At 59.4% G+C, this 17,496-nt stretch overlaps 1 protein-coding gene across 2 annotated transcripts; it reads right to left on the bottom strand.

The window, feature by feature from the left end:
* Positions 1 to 326: 326 nt before the first annotated feature.
* IHH (Indian hedgehog signaling molecule) lies at positions 327 to 16,109 on the bottom strand. 2 transcript variants are annotated; one of them, XM_071747662.1, is made up of 4 exons: positions 15,122 to 16,109; positions 9,204 to 9,465; positions 8,651 to 8,819; positions 7,289 to 8,029 (listed from the first exon to the last, which is right to left on the bottom strand). In XM_071747662.1, exons 1-4 carry the CDS (start codon positions 15,422 to 15,424, stop codon positions 7,564 to 7,566), a joined length of 1,200 nt encoding a protein of 399 aa, XP_071603763.1. In that variant the 5' UTR covers positions 15,425 to 16,109; the 3' UTR covers positions 7,289 to 7,563. The 2 variants fall into 2 exon arrangements, with proteins under 2 accessions (XP_071603762.1, XP_071603763.1); XM_071747661.1 differs by lacking the exons at positions 7,289 to 8,029; positions 8,651 to 8,819 and adding an exon at positions 327 to 6,129 and having other exon boundaries at positions 15,122 to 16,100.
* Positions 16,110 to 17,496: the final 1,387 nt, after the last annotated feature.

The following is a 17,496-nucleotide window of genomic DNA, read 5'->3' as shown; positions in this document are numbered from 1 at the left end:
CCCCACTGCACTTCCCAATAAAAGCTTTTGTGCTACAAATATTAACATCGCTGTCACTGGCCTCAAATTGTACAGAGCCTTGACAACAAGGTGATTGCTTGGGTGCTTAGGTGAAACATTACCCTGCACTGGACTCCTTGCCAGCTTCAGCATCAGTCACCCCTTCAAAACCAAGTGTTGTCCCTGCTCAGCTCCCCTGAGGTTTGAGATACCATTTCCTCACTGGTGGGCTGTTTTGCTCTAACCCAGCACCAGCTGCCTTCCAGCCCTGCTCCAGGTCTGGTTAGGTGACAGGCATGGATGGAAAATTTGCTGCAAATCAGTCATTGGTCCCTGTAGTTGTTTATTAATTAACCATTTGTAACTCTTCCTTCCATCAACACCTTTTCCTTTATCATTCTTTCAGCAATGTCAGTGGCAGCCTGTCCCACTCTGCTGTCCTATCCCACACCAGCCCATTTCATCTTGTCATCCCCATCCCTTCACATGTCCCAATACCTTCTACACAACCTTAGTCCTTCAAGCACCTCTTCCTTTCAAGAACGGACCCACTTTTTGCTGGTGTAAGGGTGACTCCCTAGAGGCTGGTGAAGAATTAGAAACAATTTAATTTACCTCCCTATTCGGGTGCTTTGATGAGCTGAAAGGCCCCTTGTCAGGCGTCAAATCCATCTTCCTCCAGTCTTACATCAAATTTCATTCACTAATTAGAAACTCCTGCCCTGAAGTGTGCTGTCCCCACCCCGGCCACCCCTTCTCCCCACCAGCACCATTATGAAAATAAATCGTTCCATTAGCTGCATTGTTGTGGCTGTGGGGCCCAGCGCTGGGAGTTATTAGAGCAGGAGGGAGGGCGTTGGATTAAGGCAAATGATTTATTAAGGCAAAGGACCCTGATTAGATTCTTACTCATCCCCTGCGTGTGGGCACATACTCACGCACCCCCTGTCCTGATGGCCTGGGCACCTCAGAGCTGTTCTTGGAAGGTCAGGGCAGAATGGCTGTGGAGTTTCCCTGCAGCTGTGTCCTCCTGGAAGGTCCTGTAGCTCTGAGATCCCCATGTTGTACTGGGACAGTGTACAAAATGATGGCTGATGCCTGCAGCCAGACCCCACTTCATGGCCCTTGGCTGCCCCTGCCTGCCTCTCCCTTAATGGAGTGTGGGGGACCATCAGCATCACCCCCAGCTCTGCCTGCCCTTCAGTGGGGACCCACTGAGTGCTGACCAGGGAGGGGATATGGGAAGGGAAAAGTAGGCCTTGGTGTGTTAGCTCCAAACCCTGTGCTGTGGGAGAGGGAGTTTGATGGTGCCTCTCTAGCGGAAGAGTTGGCAGTGCTCACCTGAGGTCCGCATGGCTGCACAGGTGGGCACTTCCCCGGGGTGCCCCTGTCCTGGAGTCCTCACAGTGCCCATGCTGTCACCATGGGCCACATGCGTGTATCCCCAGCCTGTCCCCAGAGGGGACAGGGATCACACAGGGGCACCTGTGCTTGAGATATAAAGTGACCGGGCTGAAAAGAGAGTAATTTGGGGGATCTCATGGTGATGCTGAGAGCTGGGGAGTGTCCAAGCCTGACCGGTGAGGTGGTGGGCATGAATCTGTCCAGGGAATAAAGGTATGTGCAGGGAGTGGGTGTGTGCATCTGTCCATCTGTGTCTGTACAAGTACAGTGGGCTTTGGTGTGACCCCCCAGGCTGCTGCCTGCCAAAGCACCTCAATCCCTGCCCGGGGAGATGCCAAGCGCAGGCAGAGGGTCTCTGGGGAGGGGTAGTCAGCCCTTGCAATGAAGGGGCCAGGGGAGGAGGATCCCAAAGCTCTCCCTAAATGGGTGCGACGGTTAAAAAAGAGCAGGAGGAGAAGGGCTTCGGGCAGAGAGGGAAGTGGTGGAGAGATTTGAGGTGCAGGATGGGGTCACCAGTCCACACCATGCACACTTTTGGGGTTTCCGTGGGCCCAGGCAGCGCTGCAGAAAGCAGGGTCCTGCCCCTGCCCCCGGAGCAGCAGCACTCCGAAAAGCCATTACGTTAAATTAAGCTAATGCAAGCCAGATCGAGAGGCTGGCTCGGGCTCCCTCTACGGGCACCTCCTGCCCACTCCGCTCAGAGGTGCAGGTCCCCACAAAGAGGAGATGCGTTCGGGGTGCTCCGCTCCCACTCTCACAACCCCGACGTCCCCCACACCTCCCTTGCTGGGACCAGCACCCAGCGTGCCAGCCTGGGGCCGGGAGCGGGGCTGGCTGGTGCTGTCACGGCAGAAGGCCACATTGCGAGGGACAGACGGGAGAGGCGGGGACGAGGACAGTGTCCCCCCCTTGTTAACAGCGCCGAACCCTGTACCCTTTTCAAGGCTCTGAATAGGGGGTGGTACCTCTCCTCCCCTGAATTTGGGGCCGGGGGAGTGTTTGTGCTCGTTTAACAAGCTCAGACAGAGCTGGAGATATCGGGGGAGGACGAGGCAGGGGGGCACACGCTGCCCCAGATGTGGGAGCATGTGGGGGGTTTCTTCTGCTGCCACATGCCCTTCCTCTCCCTCCCGCCCACCATTCACATGGTAATGAGGACAAATTGATGGAGAGACACCCATTGTGATACCTTCCAGACTGGCCCTTCTGCCGGCCACCCACCAGCATCCCCATCCATCACCATCCAGCCAGGGGCCTGGTGGGAACTCCTGCCCAGGACTTGGCACCCTAGGAGACTCCCCTTCTTCAGGTGCCCACGAATAGTGCCCCCTGGTTTCCTGTGGCTTTTTGACAAGAGAGTAGGGGATACCCAGGGAAGAAGGAGTCCCCCATAAGTCCTATCTGCCAGCTAGACAATATTTTGTCCACCCTATCCTCCTCATGAGTCTTTATGGGGCTAGGGGGGATTTAATGAGGCTTTAGAAAGACCCTAAAATCTTATTTAGGGATGTCCCCCTTTCCTCTTCATTGCCCTTGGGCCAACCCAAAGCCAGCACTCTCCTGCTTTTCCTGCCTCCACCCCAAAGCAGCCCCACAGTACTCTGACACATCTTCCTACTGGGCCAAGAGATGTTCCCCCATACTCACTGGTCTCCTAAAAACTCAAACAGCATCTCCTGTCTCTGTCTCTCCCTGCCATGCCTGTGATGGCAGCTTGATTGAAATTTCACTCCATAAAGTGCCTCTGAAAAGCCTGACCCCATGGCCCCCCTTGGGACCAATTTGTCCTTCTCTGTAATAAGAACCTAATTAAATTAGCTCAGCTGCCTCACAGAGCCCTTAAATTAGCCACGGTGTGGAGGGTCCTGGCTGATAGCCTGCTGCTGAATTGCTCTGCTCTAGCCATGCAGTGGGTTCCAGGGAAAGCCCTAAAGGGACCCTGCTTCCAGCCCCCCTGGGGACACCAGGTCAGGGCAGTTTTGGGATGGGGCAGAAGGTGCTGTGAGGGGAGAGGAATGGAGAGGCTGGGTGGTAGGTCTTCCCTTCTGCTGACATGGGGATGGGGTGGAGGCAAGACGGGGCTGATAAGGGGACAGATCAAGCAGTGACCAGCTCTAGTGACACTGGAAACACACTGTCAGGGTCCATGTTCTTTGCTATCACTGGGTTAGTGGATGATGTGGTGACAGAAATAGCGGAGAAGTGTGTCCCAGCAGAGCCAGACACTGGGATGGAGAGGTGTCCCCAGCAGTGGCTGTCTCTCTTACATCCTGCCCTGCTTGCCCTTGTCTCCATGTGGCATCAGTGACAGCTTGGTTCCAAGTAAGCTGGGTCACTTCCACAGCCTCCAGCTGCCCACCCCCCCTGGATATGAAGGAGAGGAGAGAGAGAGCTGACAGACACTGGGGTGGCCAAATCTTGCTCCTAGAGAAGCACAAGACATCCTGTAGCCCTGCCTGCCCTGTTTATGATGGACAATAAGCATCTCCAGACCCTGCCTGTCCTTCCTGCACCAGAGCTTGGAGCACCCACCTGGGACATGATGGATTTATTGGGCCGTGTCCCAACCAGGAAAGGTATATCCAGTGAAGAGACAAAAATGCACCTGCACCTGTGCCACGCTCACACTCTCTCACTTCACACTGGACAACAATCACCATAAACACTGTGCTTTAAAATAATATTTAAATAATTTCTGCTTTTTGTTTAAAAAAAAAAAAAATCACCCCCCCAACCAAAAAGCTCACTCCCCTGCCCACTCCCATCTCACTCTGCATGCGCCCACACTGCCTCCCCTCTATGGTACATAAAAAGAGCAGACAAATAAATAACGACGCGTGATGCTACAGTGGGGATGCAGGTCACAGCCCCCACACCCCTTCTGCTAGATTGGAGCCAGGGGAGGCTGAGGCTCTAGCAAAGATTTTCGGGGGGGACCATGGCTGCAGCTCTTATGGAGTGCTCCAGGTCCCAGGAGCAGTTGAGCAGCAACGAGTTACCCTGAGGGTTTGGGGTGCTGGGACATCAGGGAGGTGAAGCCAGGAAGGGTCTGGAGCTTGGGGAGTTTTTTTAGTTTTGGGATGGGAAAGGCATGGCTTGGGGCTGAGCCAGCTCTGGGTTAGAAGGTCAGAAGGCAAGGGGGGGAGCTCTTTCTCCTCAGCCACTTTCTGTCCTCCAGCTGCAGCAGGCTGGGGCTGCTGCCTTAGCATTCCCTACTCCTGCTCACACCATTGCATGCCCATGCCTGGGTGGCACTCACATCCTCCTGCCTTCACACCTGTTTCGGCAGCCCCCTCTTGCCAGCTAAAGCTGTCACAGAGTCCCCACGAACATGCCTGGATGGGTGGTAGTTTAGAGCAGAGCTCAGGATCCCACTCTCCAGTGTTTTGCTCCAGCACCACTCATGTCACCCAATCAGGGGTCTCATGCAAGAGCCATGTCAGCCCCTCAAATCTGGCCAGTGCTTGGCACCCCTGAAATACAGGGGCTGTTTTTGGGTGCCTCCCTGCACCTCCTGTCTGGGCTGAGAGTAAGGCAAAGCCCTAGTACCTGGGTCACCCTTCACCACCCTGTCCCAGGGGTGGAAATAGCATCACCCCCCCTCCTGCCCAGGCTTCCCAGCAAATGGCCCTGGGGCCCCACTCCCAGTGACTCCTCACTGCTGGGTGCAGGCAGGCTGGGAGCCCTCCTGGAGCAGCCTCCAGCCAGAGGCTCTTCCCATTCCTCCTCATCTATCAGACCTGTCATTAGCTAATTCTGCAGACGCACATCAAACACACACACACACAAATAGCAGCATGTGGATCCAGCCAGGGGCACTCCCATGTCTGAGGGGACCCTTCATGCCTACCCTCTGCCCCCAGAGGAACAGGTGGTGAGCATGGAGGAAGCACACCAGGGAGCTCTGGTGCCCCCCATCAAAGAGGTGACTGTGCCTCAAGCAGACAGTGTTGAAGGCAGCTCCCCATGGGCACCCAGCTTTGGGAAGGGGTGCTGGCCCCCGGTGAGCTGCCCTGCAGCCACCACCTCCACCAGTAGCACCGGCTGCAGCTCGGACACATCCTCAGCTCTCTGCCTGGGGTACCCCCAGTGGGTGAAAGCTGTCAGGAGGCAGGAGCAGCCTGCCCAGGTGGTAGAGCATCCCCGAGTACCAGTGCACCCCATCTCCCTGTACCCCTGGCCACCCTACCAGGCTGTGGTAGAGCCGGAGTGGCCAGAAGGCCAGCTGTGCCAGATGTTGCTCCTGCACCAGGGCAAAGCATGAGGCCACCACACCGTCCACCACCAGCGTCCCATGGCGTGTCAGTGGGGCATAGGCTCCCACATCCCTCCGGTCCAGCACCCCCACCACCTCGGCGGGCTGCAAGCTGCCTCCCCCCGACACCACCAGCACAAAATGTCCAGGCCGCACGTGGCTGGCAAAAGTGGGGCGGAAGCGGGCGGCGGGTGCCGAGGAGTTCTCAGCCACGAAGAGCAGGTGGGTGGGTGTCAGGGTCAGGCGCCGGGGTGGCTCCCGCGTCTCAATGACATAGAAGGAGGTGAGGGCACGGGGCTCCTTGTCCAGGAATGCCAAGAAGTCACTGTAGGTGGGCCTGCCTGCCCCGTCCATCGCCAGTACCCGCTGACCTGGGCGCAGTGCCCACAGAGGTGTCTGGGCACCATTCTCCAGCGTTGCCAGCGCCCACCCTGGGAAGCAGCCCCCTGTCTTCGCAGCGGCTGAATGCTCTGCATGGGGAGAGAGAGGACAGGAAGGTTACCCATCTGCCAGACCCCCAGCATCACCCTTCCATAATGCACTGAGACCCTCCCATGTGGCCCAGCTTTGCGCATGCACGCTGCCTTGGCATCACCAACATGCATGCATTCCCTACACACCCTCAGCCACCACACAGCTTCTCTAGGTATCTGGTCCCCCACCCACCATGCCACTGGAGGTGGCACTTGGTTGCTTAAGACATGCACGACAGCACCTGCTCCCCTCCATGGTGCCAGGGCACTGGTGCTACTCTGCAGAGCCAGGTCCTTAAACCTGAAACTCCTGGTAGGGGAAGTGGGGTGCAGCCATCCTCAAATGCTCAAGGCAGCACTGGGGAGAATCTAAAGCTTGAAAGAGGGGAGTCAGAGCCCTGAGCTGGTGGCATTTTGAAGAGCAGAGAGCCCAGTGACCCTTTGCATGCCCACAGCATCTCCATCTCCTGCCTGGATACAACTTGGGCCTGGGTACCACTTGGAAGGATGCTACAAGGAATGGTGCAGGGTGCAGCACCCTCCCCCATCAGAGCAGCACCCCACACTATGCTGAAGCCCTGCTCCCTTACCCTGCCTGTTTGTCTCTGCACCACTGATGCCAGCCGACCCCCTGTCTGAGCTGCAGGGAGATGTCACAGCCTGTGGGCATCAGCAGGAAAAAGCTACCAGCCTCCTGGGCAGGATTTCCCTAGCTGTTGTCACTGCATAAAGCACCCAAGTGCTCTGGTTCTTGTTCCCTGGGATGGTGGCATGGTAGTCCTACTCCTCCCAGATGAAAAGATGAAGAAAGCTACCGAGTGTCACCCAGGGCCCATCCTGGCACTTAGCAGGGGAACCCTGGATTCCCACAGTACAGTGGTCAGCTCCCACAGCAGCCCTGGTCCCCCAAGCCCCAGTAACTCCAATCTTAGTGCCTATATGATGCCCTCCCACCATCTGCCAGAGGCACCTCATCTGGAACCCTGCTCCTGGCTTTCACAGTCCCAGCCTCAAGCTCCCAGCCCCCATCCAAGCACTCTTCCAGCTCCCTCATCTAATCCCTGAGTGTCCACACGCAGGTGGCAATGCTCCCATCCCTCCCCAGCTTTGGGCAGAGCCAAATCCCAGCCCCCAGGCCCATGAAGAGAGGCATCGATCTCTGGGACAGAAACCTTTTATTGCTCAGATGAGATGCAGTGCCCACTCTGTGCCTGCTCCAGAGGCCAGGTCCCAAGTCCTCCACCCTGCATCCCCAGGCAGGCAACACAGCCATGGGGGGGGGGCTGGCAGGAGGGTGAGAGGGGCACCTGGAAGAAGCGGCAGGCACAGGCACTGGGCATGGAGGGGTGTGCAGGTGCAGGAGGGGACCCGAGGAGACACAATACATACAACAGGCCACAAGGCCATCTGTACATAAATAAAAGCCATTTACTAAGAGGCAGGGGCAGCCTGGCTGCCCTCAGTACACAGCTCTGGGTGGGTCAGGATACACATCCCACAGCCTTTGCCACACACTCTTGGGTTCCCCATGGTCTTCGGGAAAAATAAGGGGGATCCAGAGCCCCAAGAAGCCACTGCAGAGAAGAAGCCCTCCAGGGCCTTAGTGCTCTGGTCTGCTTCCTGGGTCATAGCATCCTCTTCAGCTGGTCCAGTACTGAAGATCCTCCATCCTTCTCCAGGGGCACAGCCCCACTCCTCTGGACAGCCCCAAGGCTCTGGGGTCATGATCCTTGCTTCAGAGCCCGGCCCCACTCCTCCGGCCAGCCTCACAGGGTGCTCTGGGGCACAGGAGCTCTGGTCCTTCGCCCACGCTTTATCCCTCTTCTTCGGGGGCGCATCGCTTCCCCTCTGTGGTGCGATCGCCCCACCTCCATTGCCGGCTGGTGTTGGGCCCGTCCTGGCATCGGCACGGGGGAGCGGGTCAGCGCGGGGGGGCAGGCTGGCGTCTGGGGGTGTCAGGCCGCTGGCTGCGGGCTAGGGGAGTAGGACAGGCAGAGTGCTGTGGGAGCCAAGCCCGGGGACAAGAGACACGGGGCAGCACTGGCACAGCAACCCTGGCACCCGCGCGGCGTGATGCAGGGCACGTGTGTGCGGGCATGGCCGTGGGCACACGCGTGCAGCCACAGCCGCTGTACCCGTGTCTGTGCAACGCTCCGTGCGGCCGCACCGCTCTCCCCTCTGCGTGCGTGTCCCCGGCCCCGAAGCCGTCGAGGCTCCCGTTGGGCCTACGCAACCCTACGCACAGGCAAAGCCCGGCCCAGCCTGTCCCGACAGGCAGGGCTCCGCCCTCTCCGGTGCAGTGCGTGGGCCGCTGCTGCCCTCTGCTGCCCGCAGCCAGCGCGGCCGCTGCAGCATCCCGGGCAGAGGCAGCTTCTCCCCGGGCTGGGATGGGGAGTGGAACCTTGCACCCTACGCAATCCCCTCCCGGCCACCTGCAGGGCCAGACAGCAGCCTCAAACCCCCTCTCTGCACCGTACGGGGGAAAACAAACACCGGCAGCGAGGAGAGCACGACTCACTCCAGTCCAGCCGCCTCTGCCCCCAGCACGCCCAGCTCTGGTCCCCTCCACAGAAGCTGCACAGCAGAGAGCTGAATGCCGGGCACCCTGGCCCATGTCTGCCTGGGTATCTCCGTCCCCATCCCTGGCCAGTCAGTGCTGGCCAGATGCTGCTGCAAGAGCTCAAGAGCTGCCGGGGGCGCAGGAGGAGAGGGCTGAATGGGTTTAAGTGTAGGAAGCTGGGCACTGAGGGACTGCAAGAGCATAGGAGATGGATGTGATGGGCATACTGAGGGGACAGGCTTGGGGAGAAGGGGACACAGGGTGCGAAAAGAAGGTGAGAACGTGGGTCAGGATGCAGGTCCATGGGAGCTAGATGGGGAATTTGCCCCATGGCATTACTGGCCACAGGTGTGTGACTCACTCCCTGCACAAGTTTGCCCCAGACAGGGAAATCAGGCTCGAGAGGGAGCACTTCCCGGTGTAGCATCCGACCCAGCCAGCCCAGCTAACTGGGCATGTCACAACAGAGGGTGTGCCCCCCAGCCCTGCTCACTGCCCCCCCAAGCCTTACCTGACTTGACGGAGCAGTGGATGTGGGCCTTGGACTCGTAGTAGACCCAATCGAAACCAGCCTCCACGGCCAGGCGAGCCAACATCCCGTACTTGTTGCGGTCACGGTCCGAGGTTGTGATGTCCACAGCTCGACCCTCATAATGCAGAGACTCCTCTGAGTGGTGCCCATCCTCATCCCAGCCCTCTGTCACCCGCAGCTTCACTCCTGGCCACTGATTCATGACCGAGATGGCCAACGAGTTCAAGCGGTCCTTGCAGCGCTGCAGGGCAGAGAAGCAGAGTCAGTAAAAGTTTTTTGAAGGTGTAGGTGGGGCTCTCAGAACATGAGGCACCTTGTCCACCCTCTGCCCTCCAGACTCCCTGCAGTGCCCGATGCCCCCTTGTGTGACACAGCATGTCCCAAGGACATGCCAACAGAATATCATCTCCAACTCCATTTCTCCCTGGCTTCACAGCTCATTGAAGAGCCTTGGTCAGGGTGAAATACACTTTCTGCTCCCAGGACACCTCCACTGGTCTATGACTGCTGCAGGGGCTTCCAGCTGAGGGGAGGAGCATGCAGGAGCTGAGACCATCTTCCTGGCTAGAAGATTCTCCCAGGGTCTCCAGCACTGCTTATGGGCACAAATGAAACAACCTGCCCAGCTCTACTTGGTATCACTCCTCAATTCCTGAGGCACCAGGACACAGTGCTAGGCAGACTCATAGCTTTGTCCAGCCTCTGATCATGTGGGAAATGACAAAGCCACCCAACAGCTCTGCTGAGCTGGAGCTGAAGTGATGTGGTGTGAAGCCCCTCTGCTTCTCCCTGCCACAAGGACTGAAAACCCAGGGCCAAGGAACAGCAGCAGACCCCAAAAGCCCTAGACCTGGTGGCCACAGAGGGAACACAAACAAAGCAACTGACCTGATTCATCCCACCCCAACACAGTGCTCCCCAGCAAACAGAGGGATGACAGCTTGGACACCTGCACTACAGCCCTCCAGCCTTGTTCTGTGCTTCTCGCTTCCCCCAGCCACAGCTGAATCTTAGGGAGGGACCAAGCCTTTGCAGTTTTGGCTTGCAGAAGTACAGCTTGCACTTCCAGTCCTTTCCCCTACTGCAGAAGGGGTAGAGGAGAGCTAGAAAGTGTGAAGAAAAGGCAATATGGGAGCTTCTACATAAAACCTGGTGAATGGACTATAGGAGTGCAGCCTAGAAAGGAAATGCTGGAGGGTACTGAGGCATGCGATAAAATCAGGACTAAGTGCAGAGCATTCAAGGCCAGATATGAAGACAGACCTGGGAAGCATGAAATGAAACAACTGGGCAGCAGTCTAAAAATCAGAAACCACGTGGGGGGGACGTTTTCATATGACGTTCAGTTCAGCACTGAAGTCCCCACCAGGGGCTGTCATGGGTCGTGAGACACAGTCATGGTGAATATGAGACAGGGCTTTAAAATCCAATGCTAGTTACATCCCTGGGCTCAGAAATGCCCCAGCATTGCTTCTGTAGGGAGCTGCTCCCCAAGAATGTAGACCCTCACCCTGTCTCCCAGCACCCGCTCCCATCCCAGGGAAGTGGGCACTTCCACTCTTGGGGAAACCTGCTTACACTTGGCAGGGTCCCAGCCCCAGGAAGGGCAGTGCCAGGCAGGCCTTTGCCCTGCATGGGGTGGGGGAGCACCTCTGCCCTCATCCCACAGCTCCCTGGGTGTGGGGAGATAAGCCAGGAAGGTGTCGGGCAACAAGTTGCCAGGTGAGGGGACGAGGGAGGGGAGCGACTTTTGTTCCCATCCAACACCACCATGGTGCCACTTGGCACAGAGCACAAGCATCTCCCAAGATCCCTGGCCCCATGGGGACCCCACAGACAAGGGCAGTAAGGGGGTTCCCGCCTCGCGGCAGTCCTCAATCCTCCCCTGCATCCCTCAGTCATCACTCCAGGTGTCCTCTCACCACTCCCACTCCAGCACCTCCCTCTGAGCACCCCCCCTGCTCTTCTCTCCTTCGGGGGCACCCTGCCCGCACAAAAATATCAAGATGCTCCAACCTCTGTCCCCCAAGTGAGAGCACTGCCTGCTCCCAGTCCTTGTAGCCAAGCCACCCCTTTGCTATCGGGACCCACATGGGGTACCTTGACCCCTACATGTGCTTCTCCTAAGGCAGCCCCGGCCCAAGAGTCCCATCTCCCCCCGCCCTGCCCGGGGCAGCGTCCAGCTGCCTGTCTGCCCCCCCGGTTGGGTACGCAGCACCCTGCCCCCGGGCTGCCGATATGGACGGCCCTGCTTGTGCCTTTGGTGACCAGCAGGTGTCAGATCACGGGCAAGGACAATCGGGGACCAGCAGGGAGCTGGTACCGACGGGCAGGGAGCAGGCAGGGAGCGGGGAGCAACAGACAGGTAGCAGGTACCAGTGGACAAGGATCAGGCAGGGAGGGTCGGGAAGAAGGCAGGTACTAACGGGTGGGGAGCAGGAACATGCAGGCAGTGGAGCAGAGGGCACGAATGGGCAGGAAACAGGCAACTATAAGCAGGGAGCAGGTAGCGATAGGCAAGGGTAAGCAGGTGGGGATGGCCAGGGAGCAGGCACATGAGGCACGAAGAAGAAAGTAACAGTCAGGAGTAGCCAGGGATGGGCAATGGGCAAGGAGCAGGCATGGGCAGCAGGGAACAGGCATATATGGGCAAGGAGGAGGTAGGGTTGGACACTGCCTGCTGCCTGCTCAGACAGGTAGGCAAAACCCAAGAAACCTGAGAGAATGGGTTGTCTGCAGGAGCCCACCTCCTCCCCACAAACAGCCCATAGGGGTTACAGCGTCCTTGGGGACAACAGTGGCCATGTCTGCCTGCATGGTCCCCTTCCTGCCCAAGGCTGAACACAAGGTCTTGGTGAAGACATGGAAATGCCACCATGGACCACTGACAATCCATGGACTTGAATGTGATATCCAAGCTCAAACATGGCACTGAACCCTGGACATGACACACAAGCCCCACTGTTGCAGTCCTGCCTGCCAGGAGGCTGAAACCCACACATCTGGACTATCGCAGGATCTGTGAGGAAGGCAGGTGGTGACAGTCTGGGGGGGGGCACAGGTAACTTGGGCAACCCAAGGTCACATACAGGACAGGGTCCCATGTCACCATGCTAAGCTGGTTGGCTCTGTGCTGTCCCATGACCACCCTGGAGAAGACCCTGGGAATGATGGGCTGGGCTGAGCAAACATCCTCCCCACTGACCAACATTTGCATCTCCCTTCTTATCCCAGCCTGGGGACAGGACCATGTCTTGTGGAGCAAGCTAAGCCCTTTAGAGAAGGCAGCAGGTTTGGAAAGAAGGGCATAGCTCCAACATGGGGCACAGCTACCAGGGACCCCAGGAACATCTCAGAAGAGTTATGCAGGGCATTCAGGTGTGACCACAGTTTCAGCAGAAGGGTTGTGGATGAAATCTTCTTGGCCAAAGCTACCCCCATGTCTAGACCCTGGCCAGCAGAAGAAAGGTACCAGTAGCATCTCTCCTCCCGGATGCAGATTCTCTAAGGGGAAGCCAATAGCGCTATCCCAAGCTCTCTGTGAGCAAGTCCTCAGCACTGCAAGGATGGTCTTCATGCAAATTGGTCCAACAGTGGCTACAAGGGGGTTAGGGAGAGGCTTGGGGTTAGGTCTCCATGGGGGCAGGGGGCCCAGGACATTCCTGGGCCAGGCTGCTGGGGAAAGGTGAGGCAAGCTCTGCCTCCAGCCTTATCTCAGCACCTCCGAGTGGGACCAGTGAGAGCAAACACACTGGAATTCTTGAGGAAGATGAAACGATAAAGGAAAGGCGGGCAGAGAGCAGTTCTACCCACCCCCCCCAAGCAGGCGGCATCTTCCGCCTGCCTGGGACACCCAGACCCTTGGACTTGGGGAAAGAAAACAGGTTTGAAGTGAGTCAACAGCAGTAAAAGCCAGCACACTGGGGGAAGGGACAAGGAGTTGGGTCAATGGCCTTTCCCAACCCATAGCAACACAGGGCATGGTGCCAGAGCCAGAGGTCCCATGTCTGGGGACATCTCCCACAAACAGAGGCCATAGGGCAATCCCAGAGAGCTGTGGGATGGCAGCAAGCTACCACAAGTCATTCTACCTCCACAGCAATGGGGAGCTGCGGACCTGCCCAAGGTACCACAGTACCCATCTGTGCATGGATGTGGGGTGTCCAGGGACCCTTCAGGGGTAAGAGCCCTCATTTGGGCACCCTAAGAAGACCAGGGAGCTTCCAGGTACCCTGTCAACCAAGCAGCAGGACAGTGGGAAGTGTAGGGCTGGCAGGTGAGGCACAGAGCCCTCCCTCTTCCAGGGGTGCTGAGAGCACTGTCTGGGTTAGGACAGGCAATGGGAGCACTTTCGAGACCAAATGCATCCAGGAACCCGGTCTTGTGCCCAGCTCAAGCAATACAATGTCACCTGCTTCCCTGATGCATGGACTAGAAGAGCCCACTGCTCCCTCGAGTACCCCTAGAGCTGTGACCTGGGGGATTCAGGGTTCAGCCCCAGAGCTCCAGTGACCAGCAACCATGACATGTGTAACTCTCTGAGCTCGGTGCTGCCTCACAGGGTGTCTCGGTCCCTCTGCTGCAGACCCCAGACTGAGAACCACCCCAGATTGCAGCCCTTGCCCTCAGAGACCTGCCCCTGGAGCAGCTGGCGTTGCAGGGCTGTCAAGCCAGCACCCAAGTCACTTCTCCTTCCGTTGTTACCAAGACCTCGTCCAGAGACTATGGACAGAGCCATACTCATCGCCTGCCACCATGGCCGTCCACGCTCAGACACCTGCCAGCCCCAGACCGGGGGGTACAGCGGGCAGCCACAGCTCCCCCCTTCCTCGGCCGGGAGCTCGCTCAGGCTGTAACCAAGCGTTGAGGCTGGTGGCCAGGTTCCTTAGCAAGGCCGTGCAGCTCCTTATCTGCATTCCTGAAACCCTCAGGCATTCTCCTGGCAATATTAAAACACAAAGTAACCTTCGTCCAGCATCATCCCGCCTCTGCTGCCGTCTTCTGTCCCATACAGTGCTCCCACCCCCCACCCGCTGCGGCTTCCCAGGGCACTTGCAAGCTTGCTGCAGAAGCGAATTCTCAACAACAGGTTGTCCTAACCCCGAGAGCAGCAAGCTGAAGACAGCCCCTGTCGGGCACCCTTCACCATCCCACCCTCAGACACGCGGGAGGGGGGCACTAAGGAACAGCATCGGGTTTGGGCAACAAAGTGGGGACAAGGGCAGCACGGGCGCTCCTGGAGCCCAGCGAGCTGCTCTGTCCACTCTCCCTTCCCCGGCAGCACACCGGGCTCTGCTCTGCCTCTCGGCTCCAACAGGCAGGCTGCTTGCTCCGTCTCCCGGGAGGGGCGAGGGAGCTGGTGCAGGATGGGTGCACAGGGCAGGGTGCTGCCCGATGGAGGAAGAGTACGCCTCAGCACTGTGATTCGGCAGGATGCTGCCGGATCGAGGGCAGTGGTGGCAGGGATCAGGGTGCACAAGGACTGCCTGCTGCCAGCTCAGGGGACATGGAACATGGGCTGGGGTGCAGCAGGGAAGACTGCTGCCAGCTCAAAGAACAGGGTGCTGCCGGCTTGCGGGGCGGGTGCTTTCGACTCGGGGCGCAGCGTGCTGCCGTGCCAAGGCGCAGCGGGACAGACTCTCGCCCGCCCCGGGTCCGACACGCTCAGCCCAGCCGAAGGGGCAGAGCTTCGCAGCGCCCGGCCGAAGGGAGACGTCCGCGCTGCACGGCCGGCGGCCCGGGTCGGGCGTTGGGATGCCCGGGACGGAGCAGCTGCAGTTGCATGTCCCCCGCTGCTGCCCGCACCAGGAGAGCGGGTACTCAGGGCGCTGCCGAGCAGATCCGGTGCCCGCAGGTGCCCGTCGCGGGGGGACAAGCGGGAAGCGGCGGGGCCTTACCTGGGTCATCAGCCGATCGGCTCCGGTGTTCTCCTCGTCCTTGAAGATGATGTCGGGGTTGTAGTTGGGCGTGAGCTCCTTGAAGCGCTCCGAGTTACGCGCGATCTTGCCCTCGTAGCGGCCGCTGGCCCCCAGCGTCTTCTCGGGGACGTTGGGGCTGAACTGCTTGTAGGCGAGCGGGATGAGCTTGCGGGGCGGCCGGCGGCGGCTGCCCACCACCCTGCCCGGCCCGCAGCCACGCACGGCCGGCGCCAGCAGCAGCGCGCACCCGCTCAGCAGCAGCAGAAGCCGCGCCGGCTTCATGGCGCGCCCGGCGGCCCCGGGGCAGCCCGGGGGACCGGCGGCTCCGGGGGCCCCGCTAGGATCGGCCGCCGCTCCCGCCGCCCGCCCCGGGGCTCCCCATGCGGCGCGCAGCCGGCGGGCAGGTGCCGATGCCGATGCCGATGCCGATGCCGATGCCGGTGCCGGTGCCGGTGCCGGTGCCGGTGCCGGTGCTTGTGCCTGTGCCTGTGCCTGTGCCTGTGCCTGTGCCTGTGCCGGTGCCGGTGCCGGTGCCGGTGCCGGTGCCGGTGACGGCGCGGCGCGGTGACTGCCCGGCGCGGGTGCGCTTCGGCTGCCTGCTGCGGCGGGCCGGTGTCGGCCCGCTCTGAGCTGCCGTGGCCCGGCGGCGGCAATAAATAGCGAAGGGCCGTTTGTTTTGGCAGGAGAGCGGCCGCTTGCGGGGCACGGGGCGCGGGGCTCGGGGCTGCCGGAGCCCCCCGCGGTTTGTGCCCCGGCGGTCAGGGCGGAGTGGCTGGAGCCGGAGCACGAGCCACCGCTGCCTCCGCTGCCCGGGCAGAAGTGAGAGGGGAAATTGAAGAGATCCGGGACCGGGAACCGCCAGGACCGCACCCTGCCCGTGTCCCAGCCTCCCAGCTCCCTCCCTCCCTCTCCTCCTCCCCGTGGAACCTGCCCCGGGCCGCCCGCAGCCTCCTCCCCCCTGCCGAGCCCTGCAGCCCACCCCGCTGGGGGTGCCCGCCGCCACCTGCCCCCCGGGATAGCCCCGCCGCCGTCCCGCACGCCGCACCCCCCCTTCCCCGCGGCGTCCCGCGGGGGTCACCCGCTGTGGTGTGGGTGCGAGGTGGCACCCCCGGGACGCCGGGCCCCTCCGCGCCGCCTGCTCGCCAGGGGCCCGGGCCTGCGGGCGGGGATCAAACAGAGCAGGGAGGCAGCTGGTTGAAATTTAACCACAATATTCTCGCTCCCCATTGTTTCCAGGGAGGCCCGATATTTCCACAACAGGATTATGGCATCTGATTAACTCGCTGAGACAACAATGAGGGGCTGGGATGGGCTTCCCCTTCTAGCTGCCAAAAGGGGAAAGTAAATATAACACCCTGATTTCAGGAGAGAGGGCCTGCAGGGCCCCCCCGGTTCTCCCCCAGCTGTGTGCCAGGGATCGGCATCGGCATGGCTGTGCTTGCACCCCTTCTGACTCCCTAAGACCTTCCCAGGTGAGGCAGTGCCTTTGGATGCCCCTGTGTGCACAACTCTACCAGGGATATTCTCTCACTTGCTCTTTGGTGGGCACAAAGCATGGGTCCACTCCTAGGGGTAAGCAGAGAGGCCAGGGTGGAACAGCTGGGCTAGCAGTCTGGCTCTGGCTCTGGGATGTGCAGTAGCATCAACAAGTAACCCGTGCAAGAGGGATGTAGGCTGGGAAGCCAGCAAAACCCATGAGCTCAGGATGTTGCTATCCAGTGGCTCCAGTGGACCATTTCCTTTGGAGAAGATGCAAAGTGCAGTTGGCCAGAGGCATCTACATCAGGTTTTCACACTCAGCAGCCACACTCTATCAGGGCCCAGAGACTCTGTGAAGTCCTGACACTGAGCAGGATGTTGAGGCTGCCCCACTGCTCTTGCATGTGGTAGAGAAGAGGGTCTGGCTGGCAGCCACATCACTTCCACATCTCTCCTGCTGATCCTTCCAGTGGAGCATCCCTAAGAGCATCAGCAACACAGAAAGCAGAGGGGATATGCCACAGCACCACTCCCTCTCCCTGGTCTTTGCTTCCCAGAGCTGCTGCACAGTTTGCTGTGCATCACAGGCACAAGAAAATGGGAACATGGGCTAGGTCCACAAAGTGTTCCAGGATGGTTGGTACTCCAGCAAAGGAATGAACCCAACTTCTCACTTTGCTCATCACTGACAGGAGGAAGTGGGGAACAAGATTGTCTGAGGTGGTGCTGGGTCTGAAAGGTGCAGGACATCCCCAGCCAGAAGTATCCTATTGCTGTGGATGGCCAAACCTAGACCTCCAAATAACCTCTGCAGCCTGCCAGCATGCAGCGTGCCAGTCACACACGTTTGTTCCCTCCCAGCAGCTCTAGGCTGA

The sequence above is a fragment of the Heliangelus exortis genome, chromosome 6, assembly GCF_036169615.1.
Source record: "Heliangelus exortis chromosome 6, bHelExo1.hap1, whole genome shotgun sequence".
NCBI lineage: Eukaryota > Metazoa > Chordata > Aves > Apodiformes > Trochilidae > Heliangelus > Heliangelus exortis.
This window is presented reverse-complemented; position numbering and strand designations above follow the sequence as displayed.

Coding starts and splice junctions, on each gene's coding strand:
- IHH (XM_071747661.1), bottom strand. CDS start 15,424: ATGAAGCCGGCGCGGCTTCTGCTGCTGCTGAGCGGGTGCGCGCTGCTG. Junction 9,466..15,121: donor CCGATCGGCTGATGACCCAG/GTAAGGCCCCGC, acceptor TCTGCCCTGCAG/CGCTGCAAGGACCGCTTGAA. Junction 6,130..9,203: donor CCACTGCTCCGTCAAGTCAG/GTAAGGCTTGGG, acceptor CTCCCCATGCAG/AGCATTCAGCCGCTGCGAAG.